Source organism: Dromiciops gliroides, chromosome 2 (genome assembly GCF_019393635.1).
Source record: "Dromiciops gliroides isolate mDroGli1 chromosome 2, mDroGli1.pri, whole genome shotgun sequence".
Taxonomy (NCBI): domain Eukaryota; kingdom Metazoa; phylum Chordata; class Mammalia; order Microbiotheria; family Microbiotheriidae; genus Dromiciops; species Dromiciops gliroides.
This window is the reverse complement of record NC_057862.1, coordinates 389,590,393-389,606,008: the sequence shown is the minus strand read 5'-3', so window position 1 is coordinate 389,606,008 and position 15,616 is coordinate 389,590,393. Positions and strand designations below refer to the sequence as shown.

At 46.9% G+C, this 15,616-nt stretch overlaps 1 protein-coding gene across 1 annotated transcript in view; it reads left to right on the top strand.

The window, feature by feature from the left end:
• HMCN2 (hemicentin 2) overlaps positions 1-15,616 on the top strand; it is a 191,600-nt gene that overhangs the window by 128,318 nt on the left and 47,666 nt on the right. The window contains 15 exon segments of the mRNA XM_043980824.1: positions 113-315; positions 524-605; positions 895-1,026; positions 2,223-2,366; positions 2,532-2,691; positions 3,009-3,133; positions 3,807-3,990; positions 10,481-10,578; positions 11,857-12,129; positions 12,716-12,906; positions 13,597-13,678; positions 13,792-13,928; positions 14,375-14,516; positions 14,643-14,787; positions 15,428-15,555. Of these exon segments, the coding sequence (XP_043836759.1) occupies positions 113-315; positions 524-605; positions 895-1,026; positions 2,223-2,366; positions 2,532-2,691; positions 3,009-3,133; positions 3,807-3,990; positions 10,481-10,578; positions 11,857-12,129; positions 12,716-12,906; positions 13,597-13,678; positions 13,792-13,928; positions 14,375-14,516; positions 14,643-14,787; positions 15,428-15,555 (2,226 nt within the window).

Here is a 15,616-nt window from a genome sequence, read left to right as displayed (position 1 = left end):
TGGTATTTCTTCTGCTATTGAGGGAGTGGATCAGATTAGATGGCTTCTAAAACAGGACTCCAAATCCTATGATTTGATCTTGGAGACTGTCTGATCTCTCTCCATCCCTCAGCCCTACCCGCCATCAAACAAACCTCAAGTGGACAGCAGGACACGACAGTGGTGCGAGTTGGAGACACAGCCATCCTACAGTGTGAGTCAGACACTGTGCCTGAGCCAGTGATAACCTGGTATAAAAATGGACAACAGATAACCCTGGACCAGCAGATCCAAACACTGTTGGATGGACAGAGACTGGAGATTGTCAATGTCCAGGTGAGCAGATTAAAGCCCCAGACCCTAAGTCAATAGCTGCCCTAGTAGACAAGTAGGGAAATGGGATGGGGGTGCTGTGGGAAAGGAGCCAGATGCCCAGTTCCTTTAGGGGCCTTCCACCTTCTCTTTATGTCTCTGGATAAGGGCAAGTAGGCTGATCCATCTCAACCTTGTGTCCCGGGGCTCAGTCAGTCTCTGTCTGTTTTAGGTAGCAGATAAAGGTTTATACAGCTGTAAGGTCAGCAACATAGTTGGAGAGGCCGTCCGGACCTTTGTCCTCACTGTCCAAGGTAAGAGATTATGAAAAGGAAGGAGCAGGCTCAGTGAATCTGGAGTTTCCTTGGTCTCTGTACTGACTGTAGCAGATTGCTAAAATCCTTTGTCTTTGTTTCCTTATCTATCTGATGGGGGCAAGGACACCTCTTATCTCAGAGGGGGCTGCTGAGGAGAAATAGTCCCATAGCTGGAAGGCTTGAGTACCAACGGTGAAAGGCTTTCTGGCCTCTTCTATGGGGAGGGCCTGTGGGGTTCAGGGTTTTTTAACCCACAGACCCTGCATGTTTGCCTTACCTCTTGTAGTGCCCCCAATCTTTGAGAATCCTGAGACAGAGACTCTGAGCCAAGTGGCTGGAAAACCCCTGGTCCTGGTGTGCGATGCGGCTGGGGTCCCTGCCCCCACCGTCACCTGGTTAAAGGACAGGATGCCTGTTGGTGAGTGAGCCAAGATTCCAAAGTCTGAAATCCAGCCCAAGAATCACTTTCCTTGTAGAAGACAGTAGAAGGGACAGCCAGGTGGCGCAGTGGATAGAGCACCGGCCCTGGAGTCAGGAGGACCTGAGTTCAAATCCGGCCTCAGACACTTAACACTTACTAGCTGTGTGACCCTGGGCAAGTCACTTAACCCCAATTGCCTCACTAAAAAAAAAAAAAGAAGAAGAAGAGAGTAGGGGGTGGGCAGGGCCCCAGCTGGACTAGGGGGAACTGACTTTAGAATTGTGGTGGTGGAGTGGAGTGAGGTCAGCTCCTGGGGTTCTCATCAGGAATCCTAGAGTGAACTGCGAGGGTGGTTTTGGCCTGACTCTCTCTCCTGCCCAGGCTCCAATCAACAAGTTCTTTAGGGGAGAAGAGAGGGGATTCTGGGTTGGGAGAAAGGGGAAAACAACTCAAACAATGGTATAGAGATGGGAATAAGAACATTGAGTATCAGGGGCAGCTAGGTGGCGCAGTGGATAGAGCATTGGCCCTGGATTCAGGAGGACCTGAGTTCAAATCCAGCCTCAGACACTTGACACTTACTAGCTGTGTGACTCTGGTCAAGTCACTTAACCCTCATTGCCCTGCCCCACCCCAAAAAAAAGAACATTGAGTAGCATAGTGTACCTGAAGTCAAGGGTTAGTTTGGGGAAAATAAGTGTGGTGGGAGTTCATTGAAAGCCAGTCAAAGGAGTCCAACTTGATGCAACAATCAGATTTCCCTAGTGTCATGCATAAATAAATGGTGGATGGATGGATGAGTGAGTGGACGGATGGATGGATGGATGGATGGATGGATGGATGGATGGATGGATGGGTGAGTGAGTGAGTGAATGAATATCTCTTTTTTTTTTTTTTTTTAGTGAGGCAATTGGGGTTAAGTGACTTGCCCAAGGTCATACAGCTAGTAAGTGTTAAGTGTCTGAGGCCGGATTTGAACTCAGGTACTCCTGAATCCAGGGCTGGTGCTCTATCCACTGAGCCACCTAGCTGCCCCGTGAATATCTCTTGGAATGACCCAAATGAGGACAAGCAACAGACAAGATGACTTTCCCTAATTTAAGCCCCAGGGTCTGGACACTTAAAGTGCCCAGGCAGGGTAGAGTTAGGATCTCTGCAGGGTAAGTTTGCTGATAAGCTTCCTCTCCCTGCAGAGAGCAGTGTGGAGAAAGGAGTGGTTTCCAGAGGGGGCCGCCTGCAGCTCAGCCGCCTCCAGCCCTCCCAGGAGGGCACCTACACCTGTGTGGCTGAGAACCCTGAGGCTGAAGCCCGCAAAGACTTTGTGGTCATGGTGCTAGGTATGTCAGTGATGCCACTGCCCAGCCAGCCATTGTCTGGAGGCATCCCAGCCCAGTCTAGCCTGTGACCGGTGTTTGGAACTGGGGGCTCTTAGGTGTTTCCAGCCCTGGGCGGGAGCTGCTCCCACTTTGACCCAGCCCTGAGGACCTTTCCTCTGCTTACAGTGGCCCCCAGGATCCTGAGCTCTGGGGTTCCCCAGGAGCATAATGTCCTGGAAGATCAGGAGGTGAGGCTGGAGTGTGAGGCAGAAGGGCAGCCGCAGCCAGACATCTCGTGGCTGAAGGACGGGAGGCCCCTGGGATTCCACACCACTCCCCATCTTCGGTATGGTGCTGTCCTGCAGGAGGCCTTTCCCAGGCCCCCTAGCCACCAGCACCTTCCACTCCCTAGTTACCTTCCATCTACTCTATGAATATTATCTCCCCTCTTAGAGGGTGAGCCCCTGGAGGGCAGGTGTTATGATTACCCTTTTTTAGTCTCCCCAGAACTTGGATGGATGGATGGATGGATGGGTGGGTGGGTGCCACGAGCAGAGGAAGCACTTAAATGCTTGTTGAGTGCCCTGAAAACTGTGTGGAAGGGAGATGGGGCGGGGCAAGCTAGGCCTTCTCTCCATCTCCCCTCTGCCCTGGCTGGCGCAGGTTCTATACCGATGGAAGCTCCCTGGTCCTCAAGGGCTTGAAGGCTTCTGACTCTGGGGCATACACCTGCGTAGCTCAGAACAGCGCCGGAGAAGACGCCAAACTGCACACGCTCAGCGTGCTCGGTAAGGGGGCCAAGGGGGCAGGAGCAGGCCCCTCCCTGGAGCTGCAGCCCCCTCCCAGGCTGGCTTCTGATGACCCCTAGAGTCTGCTTTGGGGCTGGAGGGGGTACGTTGAGCAACAAAGAATGATGAGATCAGTTCTGACATATCCAGGACCTCTTAGGCTGTGGCATCATGGTGTGTGAACAGAGCTCGGGTGGGATCATCCGAATGCTTGGTTTTTAGTTTCCACACCACCATTAACTCTTTGGGTTACTTTGGGGAGAGTCACTTAACACTCTCTAGGCTTCAGGCTCCTCATTTGTAAAGCTGATATTTAATAATTCCAATCCTTCCCCTCTGGATAGAGGATTGTTGTGAGGATACAGTGAGCGTGGAAGTAGGCTAAGTGAGACCCAGGGACTCCTTGATCATAGGGCACTGGACTTGAAGTCAAGAAGTCCTGAGTTCAAATCCTTAGACAAGTCGCTTCTCTGAACCTCAGTTTCCTCATCTATAAGGCAAGGGGATTGGAGATGTCCCAGCCTAGGGAGTGGACCATATAGACCCCAGGAGCTCAAGTGCTGAGAGTTCTATAAGGGGCAAAGATTTTTTTTTTTTCTGAGAGGAGGACCTGGACTTGTCTGAGACCTTTTTACCTTCTGTCTCTATTTCTCTCTCTTTCTCCCTTCACCAGTTCCCCCCACCATTGAGAAAGGGGCCAATGGATCAGAGATCTTGATAAGTGTACCAGGGGAGCTGGTGACCATGGCATGCCCAGCCCGAGGCTCCCCACCAATCCAGATTAACTGGCTGAAGGATGGCCTGCCCGTGCCCCTGTCCCAGCGCACCCATCTCCATTCCTCCGGCCGAACTCTCAGGTAAGAGACAAGTGGATGAGTGTCAGGGGGACTTTAGACATGCTGACACCTCTCATCAATACCTTATCATAGTGAATTGGGTACTACTGGGTCAGGAATTTTACTACTGGGACCCAAGAATCCCAAGAACTGTACGCTTTAAAAAAAATTTCATGAGCATAACAGTGCTGGGCATGAACATATAAATGCTGGGGAGCACCTACACAAACAATTCTCATAAGGAGCTGAATTGGAATTTCAGGAACTGAGGTAATATTGTAATCTGGGTAGGGGGGAGTGATGAAACTTTTAGCTTCATTGGTTCTCCTACCACATCAAATCTGCTTCCTGTAATGTTGCTTGAGACCAGAACCAAGACTTCAATGCCGCCCCTTGCCCCCTACCAAGCCTCAAAGACCCAGCCCAGGTTCTGTGTCATTCTTACCTATTCCTCCTCTCAGATCTTGTAACATTTATTGTCTGTCCTGTTCTTCTAACATCTAGGATACTCTTCCTTCAATTGTTGGCTGTTTTGAGTCTATGGCTTTGCTCTCTCTGTAGACTGTGAATTCTCAAGATCAGAGGGCCATGTCTTCTCCTCTTGTCTCCCCAACAGTTCCTAACAAGGGGCTGGGCATACAATAGACTCAATAAAGACTGGTTGAAAGATCCATTCCAGGAAGATATAAAGCTTATGGTCATCCCTAGTGGGGGATATGGGGAGAAAGATCACAGAATCATAGATAAAGAACTAGAAGGAAACTTAGAGTCTAGCCCATTCATTCTATAGATAAAGAAACTGAAGCCCAGAGAGGTTTAAGTGACTTGTTTAGGAATACACCACTAGTAAATATTTGAGGCAGGATTTGAACCCAGGTCTTTTTAATTCCAGGCCCAGGGAATACACTCTGCTGCCTTCCCTATACTATAGGACTATACTATGCTGCCTCTCTAAGCATTCAAGCCTGGCATAAATCCCATTATTTGCATATCCAAATCCAAATTTTTAAACTTTTTATTCAAGTGAAATTAATGTGTAGTAGGGCAGCTAGATGACACAGTGGATAGAGAACTAGCCCTGGAGTCAGGAGAACCTGAATTCAAAGCCAGCCTCAGATACTTACTAGCTGTATGACCCCAGGCAAGTCACTTAACTCCATTTGTCTCAGAAAAAAAGAAGGAAGGAAGGAAGGAAAAAGAAAAAGAAAAAGAAAAAGAAAAAGAAAAAAATTAATATGTAGGAAAAAAGTTGCAAAACGGCCACCCAGCTTGGGTTGCTGATGATTGAAGAGTAGTTATGCTATGGCTATCAGACTCCTACCTCCTTCCCATATCCAGCGTTGTAGAATTGGTTTCTGCAGAGGCAATCCCCCCCACCCCTCAAAACCGCCCCAAAACATTTCTTCCCTTGATATTTCAACCTTGCCCCTACAAAATTCCTATCCTGCTTTGCTCCTTCCTTCAGTTCCCCTCTGAAGCTCCTATTTCTCAAAAACAAATTCCCCTTCATTTAAACCATTTCCTCTTGTGGTCTTCATTTTCTTGCACTCATAGAAACATGGCTCCCTCCAGAAGACACTACATACCTGGCTACTCTCTCCAGTAGGTGTAACTTATCCACAGCCACAGACACAAGCAGATCTAAGTAATTTGAGGAGGGAAAGAGCCAGGAAGGGAAATGGGCATACTCCATGCTCCTCACTTCTGCTTCCAAAGCCTCGTTCTACCATTGTCGCTCTAAAGCCTCTCTATCATCTAGACCCCCCTATTCATATAACCTCATTGTAGTCATCTCCTCCCCTCCATGTCGATCTTCCTTCTTTCCCAAGGACTTCAGTATCTGGGTCACAGTTTTTCTTTCCATTGCAGCCCCTTCAATAGCACATCGATGTCCCTCAGACATCCTGGTTTCCTGTTTACCAACCTGTTTGATTTCCATGACCTATATCTTTATCTCATCCCAGACACTCACAGGAATGGACATACCTCTAGCCTTACCATCATTCACAATGGTGCTATTGCCTGATTCTGAACTCAGAAGTTCCTCTTTAGAACATAACCTCTGTCCTTCCATCTCTCCTCTACCTCAATCCTTCAAGTCTATTCTTTATTCCAACTCTAAGCTCCAATCCTTCCACCTCTTCCTTTTCTCTCAATCCATCCCCCTTGCTCTGACCTCACTTTTTTCCCTTCACAGTCTTGACTTGTTTAAGTATAATATGTTATCCTATCTCTTGGAATTCCTTACCTCTTTTCCCCCAGTCCTAATGCCACCCAGGTCTTGCCAGACCTCTACTGTGGATTATTTATGTTATCTTCCTCTTCAGATCTTTGCCACCTTCTACATCAGTGGTATCAAACTCAAATAGAAAAAGATCCCTGTTGGTCGAATATTGACTTAGAAAACCACACATCAATATTATCTATGTTGTATTATATTTTTTTATTAATTTTGTTAAACATTTTCCAATTACATTTTAATATGATTCTAGAAGCAGCAGTCCCCTGGGATGATCCCACCTCTGCTCTGTATCATAGTAGCAAGTTACCTAATTAGGCCTAATGGATCCACCACAAATTATGGGACCTATTTCAACTGGGCCCCAAGACAATATAGTCTTCCTTTTATTCTCCCCTTTTGTCCCTCAAAGTAGCTGATACAAACACCAGCCCCAACCCCTAACCCCCTTAAGGCAATCTCTTCCTTTCCTCTCACCAGAGAACTTCACCTCCTATTTTACTGAGAAAATAGAGGCTATCCATTGTGAGGTCCCTCTGCTCCCCTATATTCCATACCTCAAAACTGCCTCTACATGAAGCACTATTCTTTTATCCTTTGATCTAGCTCTGAGTAAGAGGTGTTTCTTCTCTCCTTGCCAAAACCAACCTCTCGGCTAGTACCCTTGATCCCATCTCCTCCTGTCTTCCCTGGGAACTTGCCACTTGGGTCATTCCCACCTCACCCTCCTCTCAGTTTCAGTCTCTTTTTATCTACCAGCTTAGTCTGTGCTACCTACAAACATGCCCAGATCTCCCCAGTCCTTAAAAAAAAAATTCTCCAATTGGCCCTATAATCTCTTCAGGTTTTGTCTTCTCCTTCTTGCAACTAGATTCCTAGAACCCATTTACACTCACTTCCAATTACTCAACTCCTACTCACTTTTCAGTGTCTTACAATTTGGCTTCTGACCCCACTACCCAATTGAAACTTCTCTCTCCAAGGTTACCACTGCTCTCTTCTTTTTTTGTTTGTTTGTTTGTTTGTTTTTTTAGTGAGGCAATTGGGGTTAAGTGACTTGCCCAGGGTCACACAGCTAGTAAGTGTTAAATGTCTGAGGCTGGATTTGAACTCAGGTACTCCTGACTCCAGGGCCAGTGCTCTATCCACTGTGCCACCTAGCTGCCCCTTGCTCTCTTAATTCTTAAATCCAGTGGTCTTTTCTCATTCCTTCTCACTCTTGACCCTTCTGTGGCTTTTGACTTGGTTGGCAATGCCTTCCTCCTCGATGCTTTCTTTTCCCTTGGTTTCCATGACACTGTTCTCTCTTCTCCTGGTTCTCCAACCTGTCTGACCATTCCTTTTAAGTCTCTTTTCTGGCATCATCATCCTACTACCTCATACTCCTCCTCTCTGTACCCCCCCCCTTCCTCCACTATCCCTCTCTCTTTTTATGATCTCACCAGGTCCCATGAGTTCATTATCATGTCTATGCAAATAATAATTATAGCAAGCATTTACACAGTGCTTTAAAGTTTACACAATACTTAATTTTACATTGTCATTCAATCCTCGCAACAATCCTAGGAGATAGTTGCTATTATGTCCCCATTTTACAGATGAGGAAACTAAGACAAACAGAGAATAAGTGATTTGCCCAAGGTCACACAGCTAGTAAGTATCTGATGCTGGATTTGAACTCAGGTCCTTCTGACTCCAGGGCCAGTACTCTACCTAGTGAGACACCTAGCAGCCACCAAGTCTTTAAGTTCAATTCTTATCTTCCTCTTGAGCTCCAGTCTCCATTTACTAATTCCCTGCTGGGCACCTCCACCTATGTATCCCATTAATATCTCAAACTCAGTATGTCCAAAATGATACTCATTATCTTGTTCCCAAACCCATCCACCTTTCAAAGCTCCATATATATCACTGTTCAGGACACCATGTCCTTCCAGGCACCCAAGTTCTTAACCTTGGAGTTATCCTCACCATCCATGCCCAATCATTTTCCCCAAATTTTAATCTATCTCACCAGGAGCAGCTAGGTGGCACAGTGGATAGTTTGCTGGACCTGGAGTCAAGAAGACTCATCTTCCTGAGTTCAAATCTGGTCTCAGACACTTTCCAGCTATGTGACCTTGAACGAGTCACTTAACTCTGTTTGTCTCGGCTGGAGATGGAAATGGCAAAGCACTCCAGTATTTCTGCCAAGAAAACCCCAAATGGGGCCCTGAAGAGTCAGACATGAACAACAACAATCTATCCCATATCCACAGCATCTCTCTAACAACAGTCTTTTTTCTCTATGCACAGCCACTTCTGTCATCATCTTTTGCCTACACCTCTAACAGCAGCCTCTTACTTTGTCTTTCAGCTTCCAGACCGCCCCCCCCCCCTTCTCCAATCTCTACCTGCCAAAATAATCCCAAGGCATCCATCCTGGGGCATTGGTCTCACCACGTGACTCTCTTGCTTAAAAATCACCTCCTTTGCCTAGCATTTAAAGCCCTCTATAATTTCTTTCCAAATAGACTTTCCAGACTCTTTTCATATTATTTCCCTTCATGTACTCTATGTGCCAGCCAAATTAGCCTACTAATTATCCCCAAGGGAAGCTTTCTGTCTCCAGTCTTCAGTTTTTTGCACAGGTTGTCTCATGCTTGAAATGTACTCCTTGGTCCCATCTTAATTGTAACTCATTTGCTACTTCCTCATACTTTTCCTTGCTCCCCACAGGAGTTAGAACTCTTTCTCTCTTCAAATTACTTTGAATTTGCTTAACTTCGGGGTATCTCCCAGTAGAATGTAAGCCTCTTGAGGGATGAGATTGTTCCTTCTTTTTTCTTTGTATCCCCAGCACTTAGTGCCTAACACATAGTAGGTACTTAAAAACATAGTTGTTGAGTGTATGTTTGGGGAGCAGTGAGGTGTGATGGAGTGAATGCTAGATTTGGTGTTAACACACCTGTATTTAAATCCCAGTTCCTACACTTGCTACATGAAACTTTGACATTTGATTTCCCTATCTTTCTGCCCCTTATCTAGGAATGTGCTGGCAAATTTTTAACAACCAGTTCTCGGGGGTGGAGTGGTGGTGGAGATTACTCACAACACACTCAAAGTCAATCTGTAATTATTATTATTTTCTCCATTTTCTTAAGGATAAACAATCAACAAAACTATAATAAATCAAACCCTGATTTGTAGCATTTACTAATTTCTGTTACATAAATGTTCACTCTGAAAATTTAACAATCAGCTCTTGAAAGCCAGCATGCCCTGCTGTCATCCTAGTTCTCTACTCCCCCAGAGTTGCTGCCTACTTACTACCTGACTCTGCTCATCTTGAATTCATTACCTCTAATTTATTTTCACATGCACAAAAATCTTTGAGCCTCAGTTTGCTAATCTGTAAAATGAGGGGGTGGGGGTGAATGTAATGGCCCCTAAGGTTCATTCCTGCCTTAAATATATGACCCCATGATCTGTAAAGTGGAAATAAGAGTATTGGGACTCAATACATCCCAGGCTTGTTTGAGAAAAGTTCTCTGTAAGCCACAAAGCTCTATAGAAATGTGAGTTATTATTGTGTTAGTTCTCATAGCATGTACATGAAGCTCAGGTTTCTCAGCATCAGCTGGTCTAAGGGAGCCAAGCTCCATCCCCTTCCCTCCCAGCTTCCCTGAGTCTGCCTAGCCAGCAGCAACTCTGGAATTCCCTAAAGCCTGCGATTGTCAGAGTTGTCTATACCTTTCTCATGACTCTTTTTGAAAATGTAAATAGTATTTTATTTTTCCCAATTACATGTAAAGATAGTTCTCAACATTCATTTTTGTAAGATTTTGAGGTGCAAATTTTTCTTCCTTCCCTCTCCCCTAGACAGCAAGCAATCTGATATAGGTTACACACTTACAATCATGTAAAACACTTTTCCACGTTAGTCATGTTGTGAAAGAAGAACAAAAGGGAAAAAACACACAAATAAAGAAAATGAAAAAGGGTATGCTTTGTGGATGTGGAGAGCATTTTCCATCCTTAGTCTTTTGGAATTGTCTTGGATCATTGTCCCGCTGAGAAGAGCTAAGCCTATCATAGTTGATCATGGCATAGTGTTGTTGTTAGTGTGTACAATGTTTTGGTTCTTCTCAGTTCAGTGAGCAGTTTCATGCATCAGTTTCATGATGCTTTTTCTTGAGCAGGACAGGGGCATGGGGAGCCCTATTGGGTACGTGCCCATTTGGTCTTTTGCTCATACCAGGCTGGTCCCCTTTTCTCCCTCCCACTGTTTAGGATTTCCCAGGTACAGGTGGCAGATGCGGGAACTTTCACATGTGTGGCCTCCAGCCCTGCCGGAGTGGCCGAGAAAACCTTCACTTTACAGATTCATGGTATGTAGGAAGGGGCCAAAACCAGTAGGATGGTACGGGCTGAGTGTGGGTTCATGGCGGGGACAGAGGAGGAGCAGCCTCCCTGAGTGGTGTGGCTAGAAAGCTGCTCCCATCACTAAACCATTAACTCCTCTTACACTAGGATACCCTAAGCCAACCCAGTCCTGATGGTTGGCAAGAGGAAAGAATAGATGGCTCTGGTTGGGGTGGAGAGCAATGCGTAACATGTCCAAGCCTCTCTGTAAGACTCTATCCAGAGTTTATGCCTGGGGCCCCCTTTGGTCATAGAACCTTAGACTATGAAAACTGAGATGGGCTCTTAGGATCATCTCATCTAGTTCAACCCCCTCATTTTAGAGATGTAGAAACTCAGGCCCAAGTTGGTGAAAGGGCTGCTTCAGGTTCAGACAAGTAGAGATGTATTAGGATGTAGCCTTTCCCTTAGAAAAAAGTTCCAGAGGGTTATTTTTGTTGTTGTTGTTTATTGTTTTGTTTTGTTTTGTTTTGGTTTTTGGTGAGGCAATTAGGGTTAAATAACTTGCCCAGGGTCTCACAGCTAATAAGTGTTAAGTATCTGAGGTCGGATTTGAACTCAGGTCCTCCTGGCTCCAGTACTGGTGCTCTATCCACTGCGCCACCTTGCTGCCCCTGTTCTTTATAATTGTTATATAGTTTATAATTGTATATAGTACAAAGAGTGCTGGGGTTGGAATCCTGACTCTGACACTTACTAGCTAAGTGACTATGAGCAAAGCACTTGACCTCAGAGCCTCAGTTTTCTCATCTATAAAATGGGTGATTAGAATACTTGGCATATTTACATCACAGGTTTGTTGGAAAGACAACTACTGATAGGGAAAATTTTATACAAGTCTTAAAGTGCTACAGAAATTCAATTCGATCAACATTTAGTAAGTGCCTATTATAGGCCAGGCACTGTGCTAAATTCTGGGGGTACAAAAAGAGGCAAAAGACAGTCCCTGCCCTCAGGGAGTTTATAATCTTATGGGAAATCATGCAAACAATCATATACAATGCAAGCTCTATACGGGTTTAATAGGAAATCATTAAAAGAGGGAAGGCACAGGAATTAAGAAGGGTTGGGGAAGTCTTTCGGTAGAAGGTGGGATTTTAGTTGGGACTAGTGCCAGTGTTTGGACCCCATAGTATTTTCCCAGTTCCTTATCAGGGCCCCACCTCTCCTCTACAACATTTGCACTCTGATGGATCTTCTGGCTGATGTTAGATAAAAGGCCTGCTGTCCCCTCCCCGCCCTAGTTCCCCCTGTCTTAGAACCATCAGAGACCAAGGACTCTGTGGCTGTGGTGAGGGGCTCAGATGTCACATTGCCCTGTGAGGCCAGAGGGACCCCGCTGCCTGCAGTGTCTTGGCTCAAGGATGGAGCATCCTTGATGATCCAGAGCCTGGGCCTAGGGACAGGCACCAGCCTACAGCTGGAGGCAGTGCAGGCTGATGATTCGGGAACATATTCCTGTGTGGCTGTCAATGAAGCTGGTGAGGCAACCAGACACTTCCAGCTGGCTGTAATGGGTAAGTCTCTCAGCCTTCTTTCTATTTCTTCTACCTTCATTGCTTTTTCATCTCTTAACTCCCACTTTCAAAAAAAAAAGGGGGGCAGCTAGGTGGCACAGTGGATAGAGCACCGGCCCTGGATTCAGGAGGACCTGATTTCAAATCCAGCCTCAGACACTTGACACTAGCTGTGTGACCTTGGGCAAGTCACTTAACCCTCATGGTCCTGCAAAACCAAACCAAAATAAAACAAAAACTCCCACTTTCCTGGCACCCCTGGGCTGGGGAAGGGAGAGGATAAAGAAAGGGTCATGTGGGGGTAGATGGTGATGAAAGCCAGGGTCAAGTGTCTTGACACATCAGAGAAAGGGGTGGGTAGACAAGATGACTTGGGAGCTCAGGGGTTAGGGGCAAGGTTTGAACGTAGTGTATGAGGAACCACCTCTGTTTGAGTGATAAACCCATTTTTGTCTGGGAGACTGGTTGTCCCTCGTGTATATATTTCTCAGTTCTCTCAGAGGATTTCATCCGGAGCCATTTCAAGAGGAAGAGGGCAAGAGCAGCTCTTCTCCTCCAATGGCTCACAGGCTTGTACCCCTTGCAGAACCCCCCCAGATTGAAGACTCAGACCAGGCTGCAGAGATGCTACTGCTTCCTGGTGCTCCTTTGGAGCTCATCTGCAATGCTCTCGGTAGCCCCACGCCCAACATCACCTGGCAGAAGGATGGGCAGGCTGTGGTCAAGCCAGGGAGTGTCACCAAGGATGGGCGAGTCCTCAGAGTGGAAGGTGTCCAGGTGTGTGTGTGTGTGTGTGTGTGTGTGTGTGTGTGTGTACCTACACGTGTGCATGTGTGTGTATTTGGGATTTCACACTTATGTGAGAGGTCATTCATTTCCCAGATCTAGTTAGAACCCAGCTTCCTGCCTCTTGATCTATTCTTCAGCCATTCTTCATTGTATTCCTCCTATATTCATGGCCTTTGCTAAATAGACAAAAAGAATAAGACCAGACTTCTGTCTAGCTGAAGTTAAAAAGGCTTTGTATAAAAGGATCAGTGGGAACTGAGGTTGGAGAAGGAGGCTAATGTCAGACTATGTAGAAACTAGCATTCAAGACCAAGGAGTATAGACTTGCTCCTGGAGGTAGAGGGGGCCATGACAGTGTGGTATTGATTTCAGAAAGTGCATTGGACTTGAGCCAAAAGACCCAGGTTTATGTTTGTTGATTATATAAGCTTGAGCAAGTCACTCAATCTCTCTCATGTTCCATTTCCTTGTCTGTAAAATTTAAGAGGTTGATCTATGTGATACACAATGTCCCTTCTAGTGCAAATGTTTTATAATGGTTTTGTAATAAAGTTTTCTGAGCAGGACAATAATAGGATAGCAGTGATGTTTTAGGATAGTACATCTGGAGGCAGTGACTGTGCAAGACTATGTCTTGGAGGTGGGAAAAGATCAGCTCTTATTCTACTTGTTTTCCAGATGGATGATGCTGGCTTGTACACCTGCCTGGCTGAGAGTCCTGCAGGGGAAGATGGAAAGAACTTTTTGGTTAGGGTACAAGGTAGATGCTATATGCTGAAGGAAGGTGGGAGGGAGAGAACTCCACGAAGAGGACTGGGCAATCAGGTGAGTGCTTTGGAGTGTCTCATATGTGTCTGTCCCTGTTCTGGCCAGCACCTCCAAACATCATTGGGTCCCGTGAAACTCGAACAATCATTGGGTTGTCTGATGGGCAGCTGGTCCTGGAGTGCCCAGTAGAGGCAGACCCACCACCCAAGATCGAATGGCAAAGAGAGGGCATCCTGCTCCAGGTGGGTAGACCCTGGAGGACCTAGTGATTCCAAGAGAACATTGTCATATTTCAGCTGAGCTCAGTCCCCTCTTCTTAATCCAGTGACCATTTCTGGGCCCAGGGATTTCTTAGGGTCTGCAACTACGCAAAGGAATATAGTTTCCTTAATCAGGACCTCAGAGTTTTATGAGGGCCTCCCTTACCCCCTAAGGCACAGTGGTTTGACATCCTCTAGGACCGTGCCTAAAAAAGGAGGCAAAGCTAAGGTTAGGGCTGTGAGAAACCTCTAGCTGAATAGAAGTACCACGGTGCCACAGAAGGCACTGGAGGAGAAGGCTAAGCATCTTGGGGCTTGGAAGGCCCCGTGGATCCATCAGTGGTATCTTGAGTTCTCTGGTAGTGCCAATGCCCTATCTGAGCTCTGGTTCCCTAATGATTAACTGTGTCTGTCTGTGCACTTGTCAGGCAGATGCCCACACGCTGCTCCTGGAAAATGGGCGGTTCCTTCAGCTCCAGGCCTTGGACACATCTGACAGCGGCAAATACAGCTGTGTTGCCAGCAATGCCGCGGGTAGCACCAGCCTGCCCTTTGATGTGGAGATCCACAGTGAGTATGACCAGCCCCTGAGTCCGTGGTGGGAAGCAGAACGAGGATTCCGGCCTGAGAGCCAGGCCCAGCAAGCCCACTCTGGCCAGGCCCTGGGATGGCCCAGCCTATGCCTTCTCCTTGCAGCGGCTCCCACAATCCAGCCAGGCCCTTCAGTGGTGAATGCTTCAGTGAACCAGACAGCACTGTTGCCCTGCAAGGCCGAGGGAGTCCCTGTGTCCTTGGTGAGCTGGAGGAAGGATGGAATCCCACTGGTTCCTGGGAGCCCCAGGTATAAAGCAGGCTATGATTGGAAGGAATATCAACCAGGGGTGTGTTGCTTAGAGCTAATGCCTTCATGTGCAGAGACAATGTTCTTAATTGGTCCACCAGGTATGGGTGGAGTAGTTTATCTCAGCATTGGGGATCATTCACTTTTCCCCCTCTCTGGATGGCTGACTGGGATTTGGGAAACACAGTGAAAGCACACAGAAACGATTCCTCTATGGCCTTCATTTCATTGGCTGTTTTTCGCGGCCTCTCATGGCCACTGGGGATTTGAGGAAGTCCCTAGAATCAGCATGCTTCCACCTCCCCTTCCTGTTCTGTTTGCCACACATGTCTCACCTGTAGAGATGCTGAGCCCTTCCTTCACTATTGAGATGGTAGACTGGGGCTTGCCAGAAGCCTCACAAGTTAGGAGCATGTCAGCCAGGGCCATCACCCTTACCATACCACACCAGACTGTCGTACTGGCAGGGAGAATGGGGGTGGGGGTGCGACATCCTCAGGACAATGTCTTGATAGACTGTGCTGGATGCATCTGCCTTCAGGAGGCCTGCTGTAGCTTCAGCTAGAGGCCTCTATAGGCCCCTCTGCCCAGCTCACCCAGTAAGTCCTTCTGCTAACCCAGTCCTTTCCTCTTACCTTAGGCTGGAGTTTCTGCCAGATGGCTCCCTAAGGATTCAGCCAGTCTACCCCAAGGACTCTGGGTATTATCTCTGCCAAGCTTCAAATTCAGCTGGCTCAGACCGGCAAGGACGGGAACTCCGAGTCTTTGGTAGGTAGAGGACTGAAAGGTCAGGGGCCTTGTATTCACCATGTTGTGACATCAGGCCTAA